Raw genomic sequence first — 24986 nt, forward strand, 5'->3', positions numbered from 1 at the left:
GCAATCCACTTGGCTTGCAAGCACATGATGCGTGCGTACAAGTTAGGCCGTCTTGTTAAGTGCTGGACCCTGGGGACAGACTGCCAAGTACGAGACCTTCCTCTGCTGCTCTCTGGCCGCATGGCCTCAGACAAGTTCCTTAGCCTCTCAGCATCTTGGTTATCTCAGCTGCGAAATCGGGACGATAATAGTGTATCTGCACCCCCTAGGATTGTTAGAATTCAGTGAAATAATGGATATAAAGTACTTAGACTGAAGCTTGGCATCTAATAAGCCTGTGATAATAAGTAAACGCAGCTGGAACAAAAGGTCTCCAGATCAGTGTTCATTTTCCCCACGTGAGCACACTCTGACATGTCACAGTCCAATTCAAAAATGCTGGTCATGACCCATCACAGTGGACCCACATCCTACTAACCAGTGTGGCATACACTTTGGGGGAAAAAAAAAAATCACAGATCTAGGCCAACGTCTCTATCACAGATGGGGAAACTGAGTCCCAGAGAGAGGGAGCTACTTGTCAGAGGTGTGGCCTTCTGTGCCATGTCTCTCCCGGCCTGGCCCTGCTTTACGACTGGCTGGACAGTTGTTAATGTCCTTTCCCTCTTACTGCTCCCCCTTCCCAGGCTGGCCCAAATTACCCTGGCGATGGTCAGCAACAGGTTTCTCATTTCAAATTCCTGCCTGGCCATTCCTTGGAAGATCAGAGTTGGGGCTTCTTAGCCTCCGCCCAGCCTCCTTCTCTTTGAAGTCGCTGACATCTGGTTTCAATTTCGAGGGGAGCGTTGTAGTTTGACGGGCAGTTACCCCTGAGCTCCCAGTAAAGCGCAGCGGACGCGGCCTGCTTCTCACTATACTTCATACGGCTCCTTGCCTCGTCAACCCCCTGCGCCCCTGGATTTAATGTGATCTTTACCAACCTGCTACCTGACCCCCGCCCCAGAAACTGCTTCCACAGGCCACATGGCTTTTTTGCTTTTAAAATTCCCATTCCTCTCTGCGACGCATTCCCCCCACCCCCGCCCCAACCTTCACTTTATTCCTACCCCAAAAGGAGAGCAGGAAAAGTAATGGGGCTGGCCTGAGTCACTGCACTAAATAATCTGAAAGGGCTGCTTCACCTGTTGGTTTGTTTGTGTTCCAAATGATTACTTCTTGCTTTGCTGCCCACAGTTTGCTTTACAATTGAGTTTGAGATTCTATGACACAGTGACAAATTTGAACTTACAAATTAGGACGCTTCGAGGTTATTTGCTATTTACCGTGAGCGAGAGGCAGACACGGCGAAGGGAAGTATGAAAGGTTATGTGCGTCATATTTAATAGCAGGAAGATGGGAAGTCGACCGTGAAAAAGCTTTTCAACGTATTTAGCCATTTCCTTCAGCTCCTGGCTTTATTAAACGGCATCCCAAAGTGTGCCTGACAAAGGCGCCTCTCCATGCACAATAGTGCAAAGGAACATGTATAGAAATGGGCGGAACAATGCACGAGCTTCTCCGGGGAGTCTCCCGTTGGAGGGCAGCCCTGGGATGAAGACCCCACCCCCAGGCGCGGACTTGACTGCCAGGTACTAGAACCCCACCTCGCCCCACCTAGGGGCGAGGCCCCACAGTTGCATTCATTTCATTAATAGTTGGCGGATGAATGACTGGCAGGAGCAAGTCGACAAATGAATGGGCGGGCGAGGGCATCACCTGAGCCCAGGTCAGAACTGCCTGCCTGCAGCCACGTGTGGCCCAGCCACATTCTGCGGCGAGCTCCTGGTGACAGTACTCTGAATAAGCTGCCAACATGGGCGAGTCTAGAGCTCTTCCATGGGAATGGAATTGGCTTCGTGTTGGGAAAAAAAATTTTTTTTTTTTTTTTTTGCAAGAGCCGGCCACCTTGGGCCCCCTCCCCACAGGCCTTTAGTGTGCTGGGGCCAGTCTTGGTGGCCTCCCTGGAATCAGGGCGTGCAAGCTACCCTCTGCCACCTTCAATCCCGCCCTGGACTCTCCCCAGCCCAGGCAGCCGCTGGCTTACAGTAGCTGCTTGCATGCGGAAAGCATTTGAATTTGCCACACCCTGACCTAAAGGCACAGCCGCAATTACTTCCACCAACTGGAGTCTGAGTCCCTTTGAGTTCGTATTCCTTTCTGTGCAGTTTTGTGCAAACACGAACCACAATGGCTGGGGTCACACCTCCCCAGCTGGGTCTGGCTTCGCTCATGGCTTTGGCTGCTGTGCTTCTGATGATCTCGTTAGAGGTGGGCCCCCTAGGTCAGTTAGCTTTGGTTCAAAAAGTGCTGTCTGAGTCAGAGAAGGCTGAAAAGAGAACGTCTCTTCCACGTAAGAGCAGGGTGAACCGGCCGGCAAGGCACGTCAGCAGCCCCCCAAGGGGCAGTGCACGGGAAGCTCAGTTCATTAAGCAGTGGGAGTTTTTCACTGTTTTGGAGGGTCACCACTCACTGTGTGTGGGGGAGAGGGGTGGAGCGGAGGGGGGTGTGTGGTGTATGCACATGTGCATCACACACGCTTCTGTCTTAAACAGAACACCCAGAGCACCGGTTAGCCTGCCTTGGGGTCAGCTTCACCCGCATCCATCGCGGTCCCACCTGGCCTTTTGTGCTGGTCCCAGGGCCTTTGCTGTGGAGTTTGCTGCAGGGACATGGGTTTGTGTCCCTGCCTCTGTGGAGGCTGTTCTGTAGCTTGGGACTATTTTCCTTCAACTCAGGCAATGCTTTTGACTTCACTGACAGCACACAGAGGTGACTCCAGGGATGTGTGTTAGTGTGTGTGTGTGTGTGTGTGTGTGCACGCGTGTGAGGGTCTGTGCATGTCCATCTTCCTCCTTTAAAAGCCTACACTTAGGGGCGCCTGGGTGGCTCAGTGGGTTAAGCCGCTGCCTTCGGCTCAGGTCATGATCTCAGGGTCCTGGGATCGAGCCCCGCATCGGGCTCTCTGCTCAGCAGGGAACCTGCTTCCTCCTCTCTCTCTGCCTGCCTCTCTGCCTGCTTGTGATCTCTGTCTGTCAAATAAATAAATAAATATATCTTAAAAAAAAAATAAAAATAAAAATAAAAAAATAAAAGCCTACACTTAAAAAGGAAACTGCATTTGGGGCATCTTCCTTCTGCTGGGTTTCAGTGCAGGCTGCCACGTGCAGCACTCACTTCCCCTTTCTTTGCCTTTCCGTAGACTCGAAGCCCACAGTAGAGACCCTGGGACCCACTATGAAGAGCGAGGAGACTACCACCCCATACCCCATCGAGGAGGAGGCCACAGAGTGTGGGGAGAACTGCAGCTTTGAGGATGGTGAGTCACCGTCCGTCCGGGATAGTGCAGCGCTGACCATCAGAGGAGGCTGGCCTTTGGCTGGGCCAGGGACCTGGATGTCCCCTGATCAGAGGTCAGGGAGGTGCGGGTAGTCAGGGGCTTGAGGCAGTGGCTGTTTACAACCAATCTAGAAGCATTCACAACCAACCAGGACGGCCTACAGGCTTGAACCTGCTGGTCATCAGCCGAGATGAGTGCCCATCCGGAGAGGACCCCTCGTTTGAGAAGTCTTTCCAGCCTTCACTTTGAATCATTAAAATCCTCAGCCTTTTTGGGTTGAGCTGTGTCTCCACTGTACAGTCCGGTGAAGGTCTGGCAGTCATCAGGATGACTAGACCCATGGAGCATGGCAATCCAGGTTAACTCAGCAGGTAATCATTCTGTGACCACATTTCTCGGGGTCTTTGCCCACTGCTGGTTGAGAACATGTAACAGTCATGGCTCCAGAAAATGGCACATCCCCTCCTTCATGGGAGGTGAGCACAGGTCAGTGACAAAGGGAGGGAGGTGCAAAGGCACCTCAACCCTTCTTTGAGATCTCTGGGTCCCCTCGTTCTGAATCAGTCTCTTCACAGGGGAGCTCTGTGTCACCTTCCTTTCATCTTCTGAACACATCCGAGTAAGATTAAAACAATCGGCAGAGCCCGAAAGTACATCACCTCACCAAGTATGAGGACATTCCTAGCAAACCACAGATTTTGGAACACCTGGCATTTTTGGCTAGAATTTAAGGCTTGATAGCCTCCACTTACAGTAAATTACTGATCCTTATTAAACGTTCATTAGACAAAACGAGGGAAGATTGGTGGAGAGACTTGGGGAGACTTGGAGAGACTTGGAGGAGACGCAGCTTAGCATTGACTCAGTGGGTAGATGGCACAGTCTTGTGAGAACCTGCAGCTCACTGACACCACCCACTCCGCTGGCGGAGTGGCCAGCTCCAGAAAATGGCGACAGAGGAGAATGGGAGGGAAGCCAAAAATAAACGCTGAAGTTGTGTGACTGAAAAATGATAATTTAATGCATATGCTTTTAGGAATGTTCTTTTGTATATTGTGTGGGTGGGGGGGACACCATTGGTCAGGGTTAGTTGAATACAGGATTCTGACATTTTAATGAACTTGGTTTTGTTTTATGAAGAGGAGAAGGAGACTTGGAGAATCTTCCAAGACGTGTTTAAGATAGTTCGCGAGCTCACGGTGGAATGCACACGGAGTTAATATATGGTATGGGATTAGCAGAGTTAGCCCGGTGGTGGGCGGGAGGAGGGAGTTCTATCTAAATGGCAATCCAGAGGAAAATTTAAAGAGTTCTGCTGTAAGCTTTCAGAAGTTTAATGTAATTTTCCCATTTATAGTGGTTTGTTTCATTTGAGGTTTCTTGGGTGGTTCCTCCCAATTTTTTTTTTTTTTCAAAAGGTTTCTTTGTGGAATTTGGTTTCTGAGATAGAGTCTGAGTGTAAACATGAGAGAGGAATTATGGTATATTGAATTACTCCATATTTTTTAACGGAAAAATAGAAATTCAGAAATTGGCGGGAGAAGGGGGGTGAGGGCTAAGGGCCGACTTTTCCAAGCCACAGGTTGATGCTTCTGTAATAGATTCCATGTGTTTCTTCTGGACTTGAGCTGACATTGGCCAAGGGCGGGCAAACATGAAATGCTCTCTCTTGGGAAGGGGAGGCACAGCCAGGGCCTGGTGGCAGTCTGCCTCCGCGGCCGGCGCTGCCCTTCCCCTCGCCCCCATGGTGTGAGCTATTTGTTTCCACCAGTCTGTTGTTCCCTTTAGATTTCCTAACCTGCATTCTAGACCTTCCCCACGGAAATTCCTCTCTGGGAACCCTGAGAAGGGAAGTGAGAAGGCCAAAGACCCCACTTCCTCCCCGCTACTAGCACTGGCCAGCACTTTTCCGCTGTCTCTGAGGCCGCTGCCGGCAGGCTTCCAAATTTGGATTCCCGTTTCCTCTTTCCCCCACCTCCACACCCGCCCGCACTTCATCACATCTTTGGCACCAGCTCCTACTGGATTTTTAGAGCTCAGTGGAGCCTCCAAAGAAAGTCTCTGGGTTCAGTCCTCCAGCTTAGACAGGTGAACAACCAAGAGGAAGGCGCGAGCCATTGTGCGGGCCCTTCTGACATTTCCACCAGGAAGGCGTTCCCTGCTGCCCCCGGGATCTTGGCCCCTGGGCACTCGGTGCCGTGCAGAATTATTCTTTTCTCCTGGTCGGTGCTGAGCCTGGCGGCCGGCTGCTCTGGCCCCTCGCATTGCCCTGCCGTGCCAAATCACCCACCTGGCAGTGCTGTCCCACAGGGATGCCGAGCTGACCTCGTGTCATGGAACAAAAGACCTATCCTAGGAGGTGAAGGGGGACAAACAAGCCTTCCTTGTTTCGGAGCTCACTCTCTCCTCCCTGGCCCAGCACCTGCCCGGCACATCAGCCTCTCTGGATGCTAATGGGCCTCCCCATCCCTTGTGAGAGCCCGGTTGGCAGGAGCCGGCCTTCCACTGAGGCAATGGGGAGACATTCTTCTGTGGCACTTAGGGAACAGCCGTTTTCCCATTTGTCTGCTCTCTGAGGTGGACAGAAGAGCCTGGAGAGAGCCTGAAGCCATTTGGTGGCCTCATTTATAATTGCTTACTATGGGAACCACTGGCAGACTTGGCTTTCGTGCCTGGGAAGGATGAGACCAAAGGCTGACCCGAAAGCCAACGATCGCCAAGATGAGTTAAATGAATAAGCAAAGGGAGCCACTTCGCTTAGGCCTTGCCAGCGTTTTCAATAGCACCACTGTGGCTGTCGTCCGAACCCATTTCATTTGCCTTCTTTGGGTTATTATCCCCCCTTTCAGACAAAGATCTGCAGCTCCCTTCGGGATTCAACTGCAACTTTGATTTCCCCGAGGAGCCCTGTGGTTGGATGTACGACCATGCCAAGTGGCTCAGAAGCACCTGGCCCGGCAGCTCCAGCCCAAACGACCGGACGTTTCCAGGTAAGCCCGCGGCAGGTCCAGAGAGGAAAGGGTTAAGGCCAGCCCGCAGCAGGGCTCCCGGCCCCAGGTTCCCTGACAAGCATCGTAACTTCCCACCACAGGGCAGTCCTCTGCTCTGCGCCCACAAACCACCGGTCTTTGCTCACAGCGTCACCCTACGAAACAGCGCGGTCGTGGTTCCTAGCCCTGTCTTGGGATTAACGGCGCAGCCCGGAAGCCGGGAGGGAGCACGAGAGGCCAAAAGGAAAGGAAGGAAAGGCAGAAAGGAAGCAGTTGGGAGGCTTCAGGAGACGGGATGAGTCAGCGTCCCCTTGTCACCAGAGCTAAGCACTCCCGGCCGAGCCACAGAGCCTGTTGTCGACTCCAGGCTGGCCGCTCTTCCTAAAATACCTCCTTTTTTTTTTTTTTTTTTTTTTAAAGATTTCATTTATTTATTTGACAGAGAGAGATCACAAGCAGGCAGAGAGGCAGGCAGAGAGAGAGGAGGAAGCAGGCTCCCCGCCGAGCAGAGAGCCCGATGCGGGGCTCGATCCCAGGACCCTGAGATCATGACCTGAGCCGAAGGCAGCGGCCCAACCCACTGAGCCACCCAGGCGCCCCCCTAAAATACCTCCTTAGGAGACCGCTGGCCTGCAGCCCGACGGGTACTTCTCGGAGAGGGTCATCCCGTCGGTAGCGAACCAAGCTGAGGGTCCAAAATGCTGCTGCGCCCGTGGGGTCTAGCAGGGCCACCTGGCACGCGGCTTCTGGAAGAAAGTTGCTAGAAGACAGCCCTTGGCGCATTGCTCAGCTGCCCCTTCTGAGTGCCAGGTCTGGGCAGCCTCTGCGGACCCTGCTGATGGAGAGGGGCTTGCCTCGAGCCCTCCTCAGCCTGTGGAAGCAAGAGGCCGGTCCTCTCTCCACCGCAGCGTGTGTTTATCGCAGGTTCTGGTCCGCGCCGAACCCCCAGCTCTCCGGGGATGGGAGAGAAAGAGACACCCAGCCTGTCATGTCTGCCACTTTCAGGGGCATCACCGTCCCCTGTGATTAAGCTACCGCCGGGACATGAGCAGAGGCGGAGGTGGGTGTATGAAGACCATTAGATGGTTTTCGGCCGCCAGACAGCTCCGAGAGCTGGGAGTGACCTCAGGAGCGTAGAGACTGGCAAGATGGATCCAAATCCTGAGCAAGTGCTGAGTTTTGAGGATTTATGAACTTTCGTTGTTTTTTTTTTTAAAGATTTTTATTTATTTATTTGACAGAGAGAGATCACAAGTAGATGGAGAGGCAGGCAGAGAGAGAGGGAAGCAGGATCTCTGCCGAGCAGAGAACCTGATGCGGGACTCGATCCCAGGACCCTGAGATCATGACCTGAGCCGAAGGCAGCAGCTTAACCCACTGAGCCACCCAGGCGCCCTGAACTTTCGTTTTTAATGTAACTTATTTAACGGTAACTTTGTGTCATTTAATGTTTAATAATGACTGTGCTTCACAACTGCCTCACAAAATTCCAGAAAATTTCGCGGCCGGCTCTCTCAAGCCAGCGCACGTTGGCTCTAGCACCGTGCATTAGGTTTTCGTTTTTCTGCACCCCTGGCCTGGACCTCGGAACCCCATAAGCATTGGAGAGGAAAGGAGTCCATTCTGGGAATTAGTCGATCAGATGTTGCCTCACTAGAGAATAAAAGGGGGATGACCCCCCCTTCTGCAGGGTTCCCCAGAGCTGCTCTGCTGCCCCTCAACCCCAGGGACTGGGGGTGTCCCCTGCCCCCGGGGGACGGCAGTGGGACAGATGCCAAGAGAGCTTTGCAGGCCGGCCTCCTGACACAGCCTGCACTTGCTTTCCTGGAGGGTCACAGCGTCTGCTCTGGAGAAAAACATTTTCATATTTCAAGTGTTTATCTCTTCAGCATTTGAGTGCTCAGAGAGATTAATATCTGAAGATCACCGTGGCCTCGGGCAACAGGAGAGAACACTTACCCTCATCCCAGCCTTAATCACCCTCCCCCCTCTTGTTCACTGCAATAATGTTTAATTAATATAATGAGCCTCCTGCACGTTGGAAAAAAAAATACTTATTTTTATAACCCAGCCTGGATTTTTCATTTCATTTCCTCTCCTTTGAGACCTGGCCCAATTAATTGGTTGTTTTTCCCAACCTCCACTTTGTATCCGAACCTAAAGAAGGTGTGCGCGGTATGCATCCGCGTGTATAGGCCTAGTGTGTGGGGTTACGGGTGTATATGTGTATACATTAGCATATGTGTTTCTTTCTCAAGGTGTTTGTGGGTTCTGTGTGTGTGTATGTGCACATGTGTCAGTGAATATGTGTGCGCTTGTGTTTGTGTACATGTTTTCCATGGGAACCTCTGAGTGTGTGTGTGTAGTTGAGTGTGACTGAGGTGTGTACCGGGAGTGTCATGCATGCGCCTGCACACTGCGTGAGGGGGGGTCTGAGGGGGCAGCTCGGTGGAGGTACTTGGAATGAAGGGATCGAGATGACAGCATGGGGAGGTTTACTGGCTCTTACTCAGGTTCTCCCTAAAAATGTGGCCTCCTGAGCAGATTTTCTCTCGGAGGCCAGCCCTGTCCGGGCTACAAGGCCACCAGTTAGCAGCTGACACTCCCTAGAGAGCTCCCATCACTGTCCATCTGAGCCTGGCCTTCACCTCGGCCCCGCTGCCCGTTCGCCCCCTCCGCCCCCTGGCGTAGGCCTCGCCCTCACCTGAGTGGCCCTTCCGCCGCCCTGGCTACCGGCTGGAAATTCTAGCTCTTGTCCTCATTCCAGTTGATTCATTACACCCTGCGGTTTGGGAGGGCTTTCCAGAGCAAGCTCGCAGAGTAGGCAGAATTCCAGCCGTGGGCTGGCTGGATGGGGACAGAAAGAAAATGAGGGCCATAAGGAACTGCTCCATCTAATGTTGTTTCTCCCTGAAGATGCTGAGGAGGAAAATAATTATTTTCCTCTTCCAGAGGAATCCCTGAAATTTGAAAAAGTGGCCCTTGTCACCTGTTTCCAGAAAACGCAATTCGTACTGTTGGTTTCAGAACCCTTCCTTCTATCCTCGGATGATTTTAAAAAGCCACTTGCTGTATTTACCACTTTCCTTCTCCTTGCAAAGCTCAATATGGGGCTTTTAGCAGGGGAGGATAGAAAGCCCTTTCTGTTCAGGGTGGTCCTTTCTTTAAAAGAAAGGGGGGGGTGTCTGAGGGGAGCAGTCAGGAGAGAGGAAACAGCTGTGCCTGATCAGGGGCAGGCAGATGCTGGACCTTCCCAGTCAAAGCCAAAAGCCCCGTGTCCCCCACACTTCGACACTCCACAAAGAGGAAACACTCTTTCAGAGAAGTGTGCCATATGTTTCACCCCCTTATGGGATAGCCAAGCAGAAGTCATTGCCTGTAGGAAAGGCGGTGTCTCCATGGAGCCTGGAGGGCATCGGGAGAGCCAAGGGGGGAGGAAAAGGACGACAAAAGAGCCATGTTGAAATATCCTACACAGCCTATTTGCTTAGCAGTGTCTGTGGAAACAACTTCCATGCCTCAGATATTTTCTGATTTAGTTCTTTTCTCATGTTTTGTTTTGTCTTTTTTTTTTTTTTTTCCTTTCGAGTCAGCAGTTAGTTCTGTTCTTTTGGCCAATGGTAAGACTTGCTTAAGGCCGACAGGACACCCACTGGGTTCTTGCCACCGTTTTTGTTTTTCAAGATAGTCTTTCAAGCCACTCAGAATCCCTTCTTTTAGCTCTTTGCTTGTGGCTTAGAAGCCAGGACTGTGCTCACACCCGCCCCTGGGAACCCTGTCCCGAATTCAGTAACCCCTGGTGACTGCAGAAGAGCCAGCCCCCATGTCCTCTGAGAAGCCGCTGTGCCTTTTCTGTGCAGCTACAGCCTCACAGAAAATGTCTTCCCTTGTGGGAACTGTAGTATTTTCCAAAGACAGTCTCAAGTGCGATGGTCGTAAACCCAGTTTTGAGGATGATCAGATTCACATATTTCAGGGACACGGTAAAAACTCGGAGATGCCGTGGTGAGTCTGTGTGTCTAGAGCGTGTTTAATGTGGTAGCTGCTAGCTCTTTTAATTTTACTTAATTACAATCAAATACAGCTATAATTTTAGTTCCTCATTTCAGGGGCTTGGTGGCCATGATGTGTCAGACAGCATGGTTGTAGACCATGGCCATCAGCACAGGATTGTCTTGGTCAGACTGCGTAGGCGTCTTAGCATTGAGGTGTGCGTGATCTCTGGGGTCCTTGCTGATGCTGCTTCCCCACAGAGAGGCCGATGGTAGTGTAAACCAAGAAGCAAGTGATTAGGTGGGTGTACCTTCTCTGTGGTCCCTTGGTGGGAGTGTCCGGTGCCAGCTACTTTTGTCATCGGGTCATTCAGCCTCAGTGAGCCACCATAGTAAGGGAAGCAAGTAGCATAGCGTTAGACGGGGTAGGAGCTATTTCATCTGACCAAAAGAAAGTAAAGACTAAGTAATATCAATAATAGTAATAATAGTAGTAGTAGTAACAGTAATAGTTACGGTTACTATTATTATCATTATTATCAGGATCGAGACAAGAAGACTAGACAAAGAGCGCACCATGGCAGGTCCGCTTCAGAATCCTCCAGTGTGTGGGCTCCCTACGTGTGTGCTCTCTTACACGTTTGTTGACCTCGTGAAGTACGGTGACAGGATTCCTTCACTTCAATCACTCCAAATCGTGGACGTGAAATACAGGAAACGGGCAGGGTGCCGGCTGGCTCCGCCTACAGATAAGGCAACACTTGGTCTCAGAGTTGTGGGTTCATGCCCCACATTGGGCTTGGAACCTCCTTAAAATTAAATAAATAAATAAATAAATAATAAAAAATTAAAAAATAAAGCGGGCAATGCCTGTTTGGAACAGTCCACCATTACCAAAAAAACAGAGCTTTGGCAGCTCAGCCCTTCCGTGTTTATTGGCTTGAGAAAGCAAAACCTTCACTCTGGATTCAGAAACAAGCTCAAGACACACTAAGAATACAATGTTCCGAAATACTGGAATTTTGCTAAGGGTCGCTATTCCCCCCAGATGTCAGTGGGAGAGTTATTAACGTTATCACGGGGCTGTTTTGATGCACATCAGGCCATTTATAAACTCCATGGGAGTAGAGGACCAGGACTGTGATTCACGGGGGCACAGGTGCCTGAGACTCTGTGTGTGTGTGGGCGGGGGGGGGCGGGGCGGAATCCGGGGAGGTAGATGGTTGCAGAGAAATGACAGAAGAGAACTGAGGAGTGAACTTGCTCACGATAGGCTTGTTATTTGGCAGGGAGCTAGTTATGACTCTGAATGAAAAAGCAAATTCTCTGAACTCAAAAGACCTCCCCCGTAGGCAGCAAAGGATCCGGACTCTGTTGGCATTAGCTTGGGTTGCCGTTGGAAAGAGGATGAGGTGGCTTGGAGGGGCAGAGCCACTGCTCATACACAGACGAGACCTTCTGGGGCTCAGACTGTGGGAGGCAGTTAAAGACCAGGAGCAGCTTGGCTACAGGAAAGCCGACATTCAAAGAACACCTTCAGCTGGAAGAGAGAAGCACAGAGGCCCTTTTTTAAGGAAAATAGGAAGGCAAATATCTCTGACTTTATAGAAAGACAGCAGTGAAGAGAAGCTATTATTCCTTTTTTGAATTTTTTTAATTTAAATTCAATTTAATTAACACACAGTGTATTATTAGTTTCTGAGGTAGAAGTAGGTGATTCATCAGTTGCACGGGACACCCCATTTTGAGTGCCCTCCTTAATGCCTGTCACCCAGCTGCCCCATCCCCCCACCTCCCTTCCAGCAACCATCAGTTTGTTCCCGGTAGTTCAGAGTCTCTTACAGTTTGCCTCCCTCCCTATTTGCCTATTATTTTATTTTTCCTTCCTCTATGTTCATCTGCTTTGTTTCCTTTTTTTCTGAAAGTCCTGATTGGCTGAGTTCCCCAGCAGTGTGCAGATTGATAACGAAAGGGCAGAATGATGACAAGACTGCCACCACTGCAAAACCTTCATGAAAGCGGACACACAAAAAAATAAAAAATAAGTTAAAAAAAAAAAAAAGCCAGCTCTGGGAAGACTCCTGCAAAGACCAGACCTGACACCTCAAACGTCCACAAAACGGTCAATTGTAAACCTTGAGAACATCCTGCTGAGTTCATCCAAAGTCAATGTTTCCCTTAACAGGTTGTTAATTTGAGGACCTTAGCAGAGATAGACTGACCTTGGGAGGCCAGCCGAGGGGCTGACTCATGTTTTAAGCATGACCTATACAAAGAGATTACATCTCCTGCAGCACTAAATATTCTCTCAGATGGTTGTTCTAGTAGGAGGGCAAGATGCTAGCCAGGAGATGTGTGTGTCGGACAGATGGTGCGTTTGGCTTTGTGATAGCCAGGACGATCGGGCTGGTGATTTACTTCAGGGTTTGGTAAGGTGTGGACACGACCGAGTCCATGCTGTTGGGCCGAACAGTCACATGCTCACACAGCACTGCTGCAGCTGAAGCCAGATGCGGCCATAAATCGCCAGGTAAGACATCAGGAGATCCTTTCTAGAGACAGCGGCAGGTTAAAATGGCTAAACGGCCCTGTCCTCTGCACGTCCCCCCTGCCCTTTTGAACTCCTATTGTTAGTTCCCATATGATTATTTTTCCTGTGTCATGGGCAATGACAGATGTTTTGAGTCAAGAACCTAGCAAAATGTCTCCCAAATACGTCAGGTCCAGGAGGAGAAGGATTGTATCTCTGGGACATTAGTTCTTCATTCTCTTTCAGCAACTAAACATATTTCCTTCCTATTGTCTTTTTGTTGGAAGCTCTCCATGGCCGGCATCACTGCCATCAGCTACGAGTACAAGATGGTCTCCAGCAGGCGAACTTGTTCTTAGCTTGTTCTTAGTTAGGTCGATTGTCATGTTTAGGGATCTCTTAACAACCCAAAGGGCTTTTCCTTGAAGTCCAAGTCAATGGCTTAAGGGGCCCACCTGTGCCATCCCAGCCCATTAGTTGATCAAGTAATCAGCAGCCATTGCGTGCTTACAACTTCCTCTGTGTTCGGCAGTGGTAGGCCATAAACTAGAATGTTCTACGGGAACTCACAGCACATATATGGGTGCCATGACTTCAAAGAACGGAAGCACTTAGCTTAGAGGAGCATTAGTATAGACCTACCCCCCATAACTAAAGCCCCCCCAGTGTGGGCATTTAAAGAGGCAAGCGTTGAGTTTCCTGAGAAAATGAAGACCGGGGTCTGAATTCATCACTAGTGAAAAATGTTTCCAAGTCAGAGGACAGAAATTGGCTGTACTCCATCAGGGATAGAAGGATGACGTGAGTCTCAATGACAGCAGGAAAACTTAAGACTGAATTTAAGAAGTTCCTGACAGTTAGGGTTGTGATCCAGAAAACACATTGCCGATGTGACCTATGGAAACTTCTTCTCTGGAGGATTGAAAGCAGAGGGTGGACAGCTGTTCTCGGGACATTTTCAGCGTGGTTCCTCTGAGCAGCCGGGCTGACCTGATCTAAACTGTCTCTTGAGATCCCACTCTCATTCCAAAATCATGTTGTATTTTATTTCATCTACTATATAGTGGCAAGAAATACATGTGGTCAACAGCACATTATGCACAAGTGGGAGCTGGCTGGTTGCAGGGATTGGAGCGTCTTCACTGACCTCCAGCCAAACCATACTTCCTCGTTAGTCTAGGAATTGTCTTCCCAGGTGACTGGTGCTTTTTTGACCCTTTTTCTTTTCTTTAAAAACAAAACAAAACAAAACAAAAAACAAAGGCAAGCATAGGAGTCAGTGTGTGTAGTGATAGTAGTAGTAGTAATAAAGACCAGAGGTTTTAATGAGCACTTACTATGTCCCAGTTACTGTGCCAAGCATTTTGCATGGCCTGTTCCATCTCCTTCTCCTCACAGCCCTCTCCAGCAATGTTCTTATTACACCCATTTTACAGACGGGGAAACTGAGGCTTTAAATGATGGGTGAGCATCAGACAAGGGGTCCAGCCCAGATGAGCGGCCACGCTCTTGGAGATCCTGCTCACTTGGGGGCCGCTTCGCTCCCTAGCCGCCGTCTCAGACACATGGCTTCAACCCTCCGCACCTCCACCTCCGTTTCCTCTCCGGTAAAATCAGAGAAAGCGGTGCTTGCTTCCCCAACCTAGATTTCCCAGGGACGATCACGGAAGAGAAAGCAGGCGGCGCTTCTGGCGCCAACGCTGGCCCACAGGAGGCGCTCAGCCAACACCAGTTCTCTTGCCCCCGCGTTTCCCGTCCGTCCCTTCCCTGGGCCCTGCCTGGTCGGAGCCATTCCTCCCTGACGTCCTGCCTCCAATCAGGCCCCTCTCAGTGACAGGCAGGGAGGTTTTGCGGCTCAGCGTCCCTCTGACTGATGTCTACTGCTAATTCCTTAAATTTACATATCATCTTTCTTCCCTCAAGCTCCTAGCACTTAGCAGACAAGTGGGGCACAAATGATTTAACTGAGTGAAATTCAGAGGCCCGCTTGTCTTGAGATTCTGCAAACTAGTGGATTAGCTTAGATGTCAGCACTGAATTATGATCCTTCAGCTGCTCGTGCTTAGCACGCCACCAGCATTAACTCCCCGGTCTTCCCGTGGTCCTTTAAATCATGGGGAGCGATTATGGTCTTATTGTGAGAGCGAGAGCAGGGGTGGGGCGAGGAGGGAGCCGGCTGGTGTCCGGGTGCGGTAGCCTGGGAGACCTTTGGCCTGATGGGGCCCGAAGTTTTAGCCACAGGATGGTTAAACGGAACAGACCCGGATAAGATCCAGCCAGTGTGGCTCTCTCCACCTCCACACACATTTTACTTACTAAATTCTAACCATTATGCTATGAATCCCCTGCCGCTTAAGAATGTAAATTCACACAAGTGACAGTATTTCTGCCAAGCAATTTTCAAGCAGCAAGTGGGTCTTATTTGTGAAACTGTGAAGGAAGAAGGCTGAATAATAAGTCTCTGAAATCTGGTTTCCTTTCTATCTGAGGTGGAAGCAGTCAGGGCTTGGAAATTACTGGAGCACGGGAGCGTCTGGGGGGGATGGGGGTTCTCACTGGGGCCCCACGTGCGTCCCCGGGTCACCCTGTTATTATCAGCTCACCTCACCTTTGAAAGGGCTGTTGGTTCAGGGCAGTGGGAGGGAATTGTGAAGAGATGATCTGAATCTGGGATTACCAAAGGCTAGCTGACTCTCCCTCTGTTCTTGGGTCTTGAGAGAATATCGAGCCTCATATTGTTCCTTCATCCATGGGTTTGCCAGTCATTCATCTGTGGGATCAAAATTTTCTTGAGTTGTGACATATACAGAGAGAAGCAGCAGAGTATTAACCCTTACATGTGTAAGCCTGGGATTCTCTCATCTAACTGGAGCCATGGGAAAGACACCCACGAAACGGTTAAATTACAGTGCAAGGCCGTGGGTGGTTACCTGCTGAAACGCATGAGAAATGGCCTCAATCTTTTTAAAAATAAGGTAAGATCAGTGGTGCAGTCGGTAAATGCTTGAGTTGTGGAGAGAAAAGAGGCAGTAGCTGGAATGTGCCAGAATGGGTAGGAGAAGAATTGGCAAAAGCGGTGGGAGAGGTAGAGTTGGTAAGGGGTGGGGGGGTGGCAGGAAGGAGACGTGGAAGCAGGGGCAGGTGTCGGGGGTGGAGCCCAGTTTGCCTTGAATAGACAGTGACCGATTGCCCGCACGCTGGGCGGGCACCTGGGCATAGCTGAAGTGAAGACCCCACTTCCGGGAGGCGAAAAACCCGACATCAGGTCCAGCTGTGCACCTCACCACCCTCTCCACGTTGGACAAGCTCCTTGAACTTTACTGACCTCCGTCTCTCTGTCTTGTACAAATAACATTCAGAAGATAGGGCTCTCAAAGGCATTTAGGAAGGATTAGACGAAACAATGCTCATGAATGTGCTTTGGAAACCTGCAAAGCATTCTGCAAATATGACTTATAATTATTATCATTAATAACGGTAGTAATAGGATCTGATAGGAGAAGGCGTAGGTTTGGAAGATCTTGGAGCTGTCTGGTTGCGGCCCCTGTGTCTCCTCCCTTGGCAGATCACCGCCTTCGAAATTTTTGCTGTGGACCGCTGCCTAGTTATCTGCGCTAACTCTGGCCTTGAAGGGCTCTCCTGAGCTGGGGTATTAGACATGTGGTTCTGGATGGTTAAGGAGACAAACCGGAATCCCAACTATGCATCCTGAACTGGCCTGATTTGACTGCAAGGGAGGGTAGCTTTTGGTGCAGTAATCCTAGAGAATCTAACTGGAGAGACTTGGGGGGCAGGAAGGAGGGAGAGAGATGGCTGTGGGAAGGAAGGAAGGAGAGGTTTGGGGGCCAGTAATGGGAGGACGGCGACATGTTCCTTCTTGCTCGAACGATGATGTCAGCCGGAGTGGCAACAGCGAACCACTGGTCTAGAGAATAACCCTGTTGATTCGGGGCTCTGGAGTCCTTGCCTGTTCTCCCCTAACAAGCCCAGGATGTTCACAGTCCATGGTGAATGAGAAAGCTGGGTGCACACTTCTCAGATTAACGGGATTCTAAAGTGTTTGAGGGGCTGGCTGTGTGGTGTGAACATCCCCCCGCCACCTTGCGGAAGAGTTCAGCGTAGGAGGTTTCGGGGCCAAAGGAGGCAGTGAGATCGTCAAACGCCACCCTGTGTTCTGCACAAGAGGCCGGAATGCTCCTGTGCCTGTTGGGTTTGCAGGGACAGGCCCCCATACCCCGGTCTGCAGGACGCGGTCTGCAAATGGCAGCAAGACCTCCGTCGTCTGCGCTGTGTCTGGTGTATTTACAAAGTAATGGGCCAAAAGGCCCATCCTCCAAAGCATTGGGGGTGTGAAACCTTGACTTCCCACCCAGTGTATATTGTCTATTAAACGCATAGCCTTCGTTAGTGACGATGACTGCGCCCATTCTCGGCGGAGCTCTGTTTGCCTGGCTTTCTGAAAAGGGCCAGTTCTGGCCTCCTTGGCCCAGACAGGGAAGGAAGTAGTACGTCCGGCCGCCCTGGCTTTAACCCCACCCCACCACAGCCAGCATCCCTTCTTCCGCTTCAGGTTGGTGCTGGCTTCTGCCAGTCACTAGAGCCCAGGTATCTCCTAGTGGCACGGGTAGAGACAGACGGTTTTAAATGTCTTCCGTTTGGACAGTGCCCAGCCGAGACGACAAAGGCTTGAAGCACAAGTCGCCTGGCCGGGATCTTCCGCAGGTCTCGCAGCCGCCTCGCCCCCTTATAATCTAGTCCATTAGGCAGCATCGGTCCTTTGGGTGAGCCTATGGCAAATAAGATGCGGGTCTGGCATCTTCGAATCTGGGGGGGAAGACAGACACAGACACTGCCAGCCAAGACGGAAGGCCAACCGTACCAAGTGCCATCTGCAGACAAGACAGAGAAAGTGATATGGAGAAACGGGCAGGAAAGACCAACCCGACATAAAGGCTCCCGAAGAGGCTTCAAAAGGAAGCCGCTTTTGAGCCAAGCTCGGAAAGAGCCTTGAGAAGGAAGCACCGGGCCTGGAGAACAAGGACATGAATAAACAAGACTTCAACCCCCAAACTCCGGTTCTGGCTTTCCCGGGGCGGGAGGGCACAGCCTCAAACTGGTCTCTCTCCCCAGTGTTCACCGGGGCCCTCTGGGTTTCTTTCCTACAGATGACAGGAATTTCTTGAGGCTGCAGAGCGACGGCCGGAGAGAGGGCCAGTACGCACGGCTCATCAGCCCTCCCGTGCACCTGCCCCGAAGCCCCGTGTGCATGGAGTTCCAGTACCAAGCCACCGGCGGCCGCGGGGTGGCGCTGCAGGTGGTGCGCGAGGCCAGCCAGGAGAGCAAGCTCCTCTGGGTCATCCGCGAGGACCAGGGTGACGAGTGGAAACACGGTCGGATCATCTTGCCCAGCTATGACATGGAGTATCAGGTAGGGTGGTGATGGGCGGGGGGCAGGTACAGAGATCCAGGGGAATCTTTGTGATCCAGATTTCAAGATTTCCGAGGGCTGTGCCCATTCATCATTAGGGAACGTGGTTAAGCGCCGCTGTTTTCATTGTGTTTCTCACATTGCCATGGCAACTAAATGACACTCTTATTTGTTATTCAAAATGTGCCTATCTCTACACCCAGACTTGGTTCTTTGTTCCTCCTATTGCCTTTTATATTGCTGAAATCTTCCCAACAAATGTTTCTTCTCTCCAGTTTAGTTTAGATTGCTATCAGGTAGCCTGACAAAGGGACCCAGAAGCCAGGGAAATAAACACACACCAGACTCCACATACAAGGCAGGAAGCCTGCCAAGCCCCCTCGAGCTCCAAGGAGAGGACAAAATCCTGCCAGACCCGCCCTGGGGCAGGTGGGCACCTAGAAGGGACCGCCGCTGTTTGCACTCAGTGGCCCGCAGACCCGAAAGGCTCCTCAACGAGGGGTTCCTCTCCCCACAGCTGCAGGAGCTGGGCTCTATTATCTCTGCCCCACAGAGCGAAAGACTGAGGCACAGATGGGTTTGCGCAGCTGTGGCTGAGGCTTGGGTAGGAGTAGGCTCACTGTGGAAGAGGTGACTGAGAACCAGCCAAGGCATTAACCTGCTCCTCCCCAGACAAGAAGCAGCAACAGATGGCTGGTGAGGCAGCCAACTGCTCGCTCAGCTTGCCAGAGGACATGTGCTCGTCTGCGGAGAGAACCGGGGAGGGTGAGCGTGAGGCATGATTGAAGACCACGGAGCCAAGGGCCTTCGGCCTGCAGCCTGCACTCGCGCTGGAGGTTGTAAGGGGTCCTGGGCTCCGCCCCACCCTGCCTGCATTCCCATTTGTAAACCTCAATGCGCTGTATTGCAAGGACCTGTTTGCATTTTTGTCTCACCCGCCAGATGGGGTGGTTCCCTGGGCAGAGGGTCCGTATGCTCGATTTTGCAACCATCCTTGCACCTGGCACATAGTAGGTGTTCAGGCAAGTATTGGTGGAGGAGAAAATCCTTTCCCTCCTCGTTGTAATAATGGAGATATAAGACAACGTTATGCCAGAGGCAGTCCAAACCCAGCACACTGTGTATCTCACCTTACTCCCATCTGTTACGTCCTCTGAGTTTCCAAATACCTGGATTGGGCATTTTGAAAGATTTATGGGAAAGAAAACTCAGACATGGCTAGGGACATTTCAACCCTCCTTTAAACATGTCTTGATTCTGGTCCTTTTAATCAGTACCTTCCAGTTACTGGACAACAATATCCACACCTTGTTATATATATTTTTAATCCCTTTAGATATGCATTTGATTCTTTTTAAATTAAGATTTCAAGTACTGTAGCCATGTGGTCAACAGATGTGTACCAGGTACAGTAACATACACACACACACACACACACACACACACACACACACACACACTTTAAGCTGTGGCTAACAGAAAATTGGAAATCTTTGCATGGTTTGAACCAGGGAGCTCAGTTAACCATGGCTCTTGTTCTCCTGGCTTCTAGATTGTGTTTGAGGGAGTCATAGGAAAAGGACGTTCAGGAGAAATTGCCATTGACGACATTCGGATAAGCACTGATGTCCCACTGGAGAACTGTATGGGTACGTGAATATCTGTCTCTTTGTGGTTCTTCCAAATAAGACACCAGGGGCGGGGATATACAAGAGGAGGCAGCACGCCATTTTCAAACCCAGTTGAACCCAGTGGGAGAACAGCTACAGTCCATGCAGGAGGTGGGCTATGAATATCGTTGTATCTTAGGCTGCATTCGGGATGGGAGGGGTGTGAAACGAGGTGAAGTCTTCTATCTCCTGTTCCCATTCAGAAATAGACAAGCATTAAGTATACAGAGACTCAGGGTGCCAACACCCCATCATCAGACTCCAGCTTTTAGCAAAGAAAATGCTAGAGAATGAGAGCAGCTGCCAGTCAGAATTACATGCTGCAAGGGTTTGATGTTTTTAATGGAAGCCTTCACTGGTGAGCTAAAATAGTACATATGTTATATCAGATTGATAACACGATTACCCACGTTGCTCCTGTATGTGAATGAATTGCAGGGCAAATGATGGCAGGTGAGGTAAAATTTTAGTTTTCTTTGAAGCTAGTAGCTTCAATGCCCAGGATCCCAGAGCTGTAAGATTAAATACCGCAGGCCAAGTGACCAGCACAGGAAGGACACCGTGATTGTCCCTTTGGACAGAAGTGCTGAGTAGACAGCCCACAGAAGATGCACACATCCACCCATCCAGACCATCTCCCAGAGCGCCATGGGCATTTCCAAAAGCAAGAGGGAATTCTGAGAAGGAACGGGACCTGCTTTACTCGGCAGAGTGACTGTGATCACTTTCTGAGTGCTTTTCTTGGCACACGGTTCCTGGATGTGTGTGTGCCCCATGATGTCAGAAGCAGCTGGGACCACCCCAGCCCCTTCAGGCCCCGGGCATCTACGTGTAATCCAGGCTCCGAGAAAGTAATCAGTGGTAAATGACTGATTACAATGCTTCAGAGACCCATTGCTCTATAAAGTCCTTTTTGTTCCAAAGCAACTTTAGGGCTCTCCCCCCGCCCCTACCAACCCCTGTGATGCTGATGTGTTGGACACAGTCTCGAGCATGAGGAGACATGGGGACACTTTCCATGGGGTATTACAAAAAATCATCTTCATTATACCTTAAACCTACCCCATTACTTCTACCCCTTATCTAACTCAATATTTTTTTCTTTTTTTTTTCCTCCAGAACCCATCTCAGCTTTTGCAGGTGAGAATTTTAAAGGTAAAAAATATATATATTTTTTTGCATGTCTTTTTGTTCCACCCATGTGATGTGAATTTGGTGTAGGGGAGGCACCTCCAAACTTGACAGATCTCTCAAGAGAAAACAGACGCCACACCTTCCCGCCACTAGATGGCACCAACAACACCAGTAGATTCCCGGAAAGAGGATTGAGATCTTTACCGTCTCTTGTTTAATTAAAGTTTAGAAACCTATAATAGAGACAAATAGGTTACAGATAAACCTTTCAGCCTTGCATTGTCCAACGGGGAGCAATGAGGCTGAAAATGCTTGAGCGGTGAGAAAGGAGAGGCTGTGGGAGAGACTGAACAACAACAAAAATCAGTAGTAAATTAAAAGTGAAATGAGGTGGCAATGATTTATTTTCGCCTGAAGATGGTTTCTTCCCAGCCGCAGGGCACCAAGGCAGCAGTCTCAATGAATCTGCAGTGAGGGACAGTGAGGGCAGTTTGGCGAGGGTAGAAAGTTAGGGAAAAGACACGAGGAGCGATGATCCTGTGGAGAAAAAGTTGCAGAATTCTGGAGCCGGTGTCCAGTGAAGGGAACAAGGAGGCACATTTGCCGGCTGGAGTTAGAGCATTTAAATACAGGACTGAAAACCAGAACAGGACATTTTCTCCCTAGTAAAGAGCAGAGCAGAGAGAGAAGAATTGGGGACCTCATGGTCCGGCCATGGGCAGTGGTTCCCCTCCTGCCCTCCTTGCTCTCCAGTGACTTGGCACCAGTGCAGTTCCCACCCAGCAGGCTAGTGCTGAGTGTCTAGAAGCCCGTCTGAGGGCTTCAGTTCTGTTGGCCGGGGTGGCAGACCACACGCCCACACTGCCCCTCACCTGACGCCTGGGGTTTTTCATACAAACAGTTGCGAGACTTGCTGTGCCCTCTTCACCCCTGCTGGCCTTTACCCCAGAGGTGACAGCATTCCAGAGATAAGGGAAGTCATTTTTATATCTCAAGTCTAGACTCGTTATCTTCACTCTCATTAATCTGTCCAGCTCCTGGCTAGAAAGAGATGAATTCCTGGTTTGCCACCTAGATGCGCTTTTGACTCCAAATCATTGGGCCTAATTTTCCACTCATCACCCTCTAAGACAATAGCTGCGGGGGGGGGGGGGGGGGAGAGAGTGGCTGGAAAGAGAGTGACAGACCGACACAGAATACGATTTCTTGCTTTCTCCCCCGTCCTTGGCTCCCCAGCGCCGCCCCCGCTCCCCCCCGGCACCCTGGGAAGTAAGGAGTGTGTTCCTGGGCGTGGGCTGATGCTCTCGGTGCGTGAAATTTCTGTTCATGCGGGTCTGAGTGTGGGCAGGGCAGCTGAGTCGGAAGTGACTCACTTGGATCACAGTTGCTTTCAAGTTCTTGGAATTCCGGGACCCAAGGTAACGTCTCTGTGGGGCCAGTCAAGGCTGCTCACTAAGACTCCAAGCCCCCCGGAAGGCTGGCCAAAGACATCCAGGAGTGGCACAGACACTGTCGCATGCGAGCCGGCGTGTCTCGGTCCATGACTGACAAGTACAGGGGCTAAGTGCTTTGCTTCTTAAGAGAATCAACAAAGCAGGGCACATGTGCTCTCCTTGAGGCTGTGTTTACCGTGAGGCTTCACAGTCCAGTCATGTTCTCGTGCACAAAATATATAAATAAAATATCATCAGAGCCGCAGCGCTCACTTAGCCAAAATAAACTCGGGGCTTAGTGACTGGAAGGTAAGCATCTCCGGCGGGCTCCCGGTGGGCTGACTCGGGGGTTAAGCAAAAGCAGCTCCCGGTGGCACGGTCTGGCTGTTGCCTCTGGAGAGAGCGAGCCTTCTGGAAGCAAGAAACCAAGTCCTGAGGGGCAGAGACTTGACCGAGGAACATAAAGTCAAGGGTAGGATTGGAATTGAAAATAGGCAGTTTCTATCACATTGGCAAGTTGTACTTGGAACTCGGAGGTGGTAGCCAGGTGAACTCAGGGCCAGCCTTCTGTGGGGCCGAGGCCGCTTTGACCTCAGCATGCAGCTCTGTGTTTTGAATTCAAGCAAAGCCTTCTACCCGGGGTAACCATTTGCTCTGTCTAACCTTGTCAGTGACTGGCACAGCGTTCCTCTCCTGGTCAGCGGCAGCCCTGGTGGGGGTGGGGGTGTCCTGGGATGGAGTCAGCCTTTTCACTCAAAGAGGGAAACAAAGAGAAACCAGGTTTGGGCAGGCAGGATGTGGCAAGTTGATGGTGTAACACTAGTAACAATAGGCGGTTACATTGTTAGCACAGCTTTTCTTGAATCCAGGTTTTTTTTCTTTTCCATTATAAATTAAGCATGAGACAGAAGCAATCTCATTCTTTAGGAGAGACCGATGTGTACTAGGTAAATCTTTAAGGAAACGCAATAAAAGTGGCCTCTGGGCTGGGTCTTATGAGGAATATCTTGATCTTTTCTATTTGAAAGTGTCTTTCATTCTCTGCCTCTTACTCATTTCTTGCCATGAAACATTTTCTTTTTATTCCAATCACCTTGTGCTTTCTGCTTAGTGTGTATACTTTGATTGTAAACCAGGGTGTGAGTCCCTAACGATGAGAAACGAGCCTTAGAGAAAAAGAGAATGTGTAGGGAAGGAACAAGGAGGATGGAGAATGAATAAGCTTCGTTGTCGTGTGATTTGTAAGAAGACTTTTGTTGTTGTTATGAGTCACATTTTAAACAATGTAGCCTGGGTGTGCATTTTTTTTCTTCCTTTTTTTTTTTTTTTTTTAAAGCAGCGGCTATAAACATACTAGTGTCGTCATGTATCTTTTTCTAAAATTTGAGCTTTAACAAATGAAAAAGAAAAGAAAAAAAAAGAAAAAACCAAAAAATGGTATAATTAAGATGATGGATTATTTCCTCTTAACCAGTACTTTCTTTTTTCAATGAGAGAAAAAAGAAGAATAAAGAAGCCAGTAAAAATATGGCAAGCCCGTGGTCAGAGCTCTGTGGTTGTTGACCAGGTGGCTATTCTTAGCCGCTCACAGTAGAAGCCAGAGGTTTTGTTCACATTAGAGGCTGGGGACGTTGAACAACACAGGAGCAGAGAGACCGGGTTTGGTACCCTCCCCGTTAGAGACCCGTGGAAATCCCAGGCACGGGTGTACTCAGGACGGGCGGTTGTTATCGTGAAGGATTCAGGACCCGTGTGTCTACCACTGATGGATGCTAAAAGGGACATCAGTATCTCTGATTAATGACTGTGAGTCTGGGTTTATGTCTCAGACCAGTTCTAAGAGCCATAGGGCCCATCTCTGGGTTTCATTCTCCACAGTCCTGCTCCATTTTCCTCCAGCTGAAACCAGGAGAAAGTGAACATCTCAGTCTGTCTCCTGGGCAAAGAAGGGAGCCGTCTTACGAGAGACCCGTTCTGGGGTAGCAACAGAGCTGGCTGGGGTTTGCCTCGGGTTTTAGGTTCTGTTTCTTTGGTGCCAACTGGTCCATCTCTGCCAATTTCCATCACCATCTCTCCTCTTTTACCCCCATCCTCACTCCCCACGGACCACCCCCCAGAGGCATCGCCAGCTGACGTAGTGTCCCCCATCCTAGGGCACAGGACCTGGGATTGGCCTCAAATTCCCGCTCTCCTTGGCTTCCCCGCTCTTCTCTCCTAGAAGCACTTCCAAGATGGGGTGCGGGATGAAAGGCAGAGAAGTATTCCTAGAGGCTGCCAGGGTTCCGGATAGGCAGCTGTGGTGTGTGATTCCTTCTCGTCGCCTCCCCCACTGACATCTCCAGCTGCCAGATTAAGGCTAGGTGTTGCTGAGCAAGGAAGCATGGAGATCAGATGTGTGTAAACCGCCTCGCTGCTTGGCTGCCATTGCTTGCCTGAGGGGACACTGAGGCATTCTCTGTGAGGTTCGCTCGTGCAAGCTGCCTCTTCTGTCAC

General features: G+C 50.4%; 1 protein-coding gene across 4 annotated transcripts in view; it reads left to right on the top strand.

Annotated features, from left to right (window-relative positions):
* Positions 1-24986, top strand: part of NRP2 (neuropilin 2) — a 115502-nt gene that overhangs the window by 63926 nt on the left and 26590 nt on the right. For 2 of the 4 annotated variants that reach the window (XM_047720842.1, XM_047720844.1), the window contains exons 11-15: positions 3179-3295; positions 6166-6306; positions 17994-18256; positions 19809-19905; positions 21046-21081. In XM_047720842.1, the coding sequence (XP_047576798.1) occupies positions 3179-3295; positions 6166-6306; positions 17994-18256; positions 19809-19905; positions 21046-21081 (654 nt within the window). The remainder of the gene's footprint in view (positions 1-3178; positions 3296-6165; positions 6307-17993; positions 18257-19808; positions 19906-21045; positions 21082-24986) is intronic. The other 2 variants (XM_047720845.1, XM_047720843.1) reach the window with 1 other exon arrangement.

The sequence above is a fragment of the Lutra lutra genome, chromosome 3 (genome assembly GCF_902655055.1).
Source record: "Lutra lutra chromosome 3, mLutLut1.2, whole genome shotgun sequence".
NCBI classification, from domain to species: domain Eukaryota; kingdom Metazoa; phylum Chordata; class Mammalia; order Carnivora; family Mustelidae; genus Lutra; species Lutra lutra.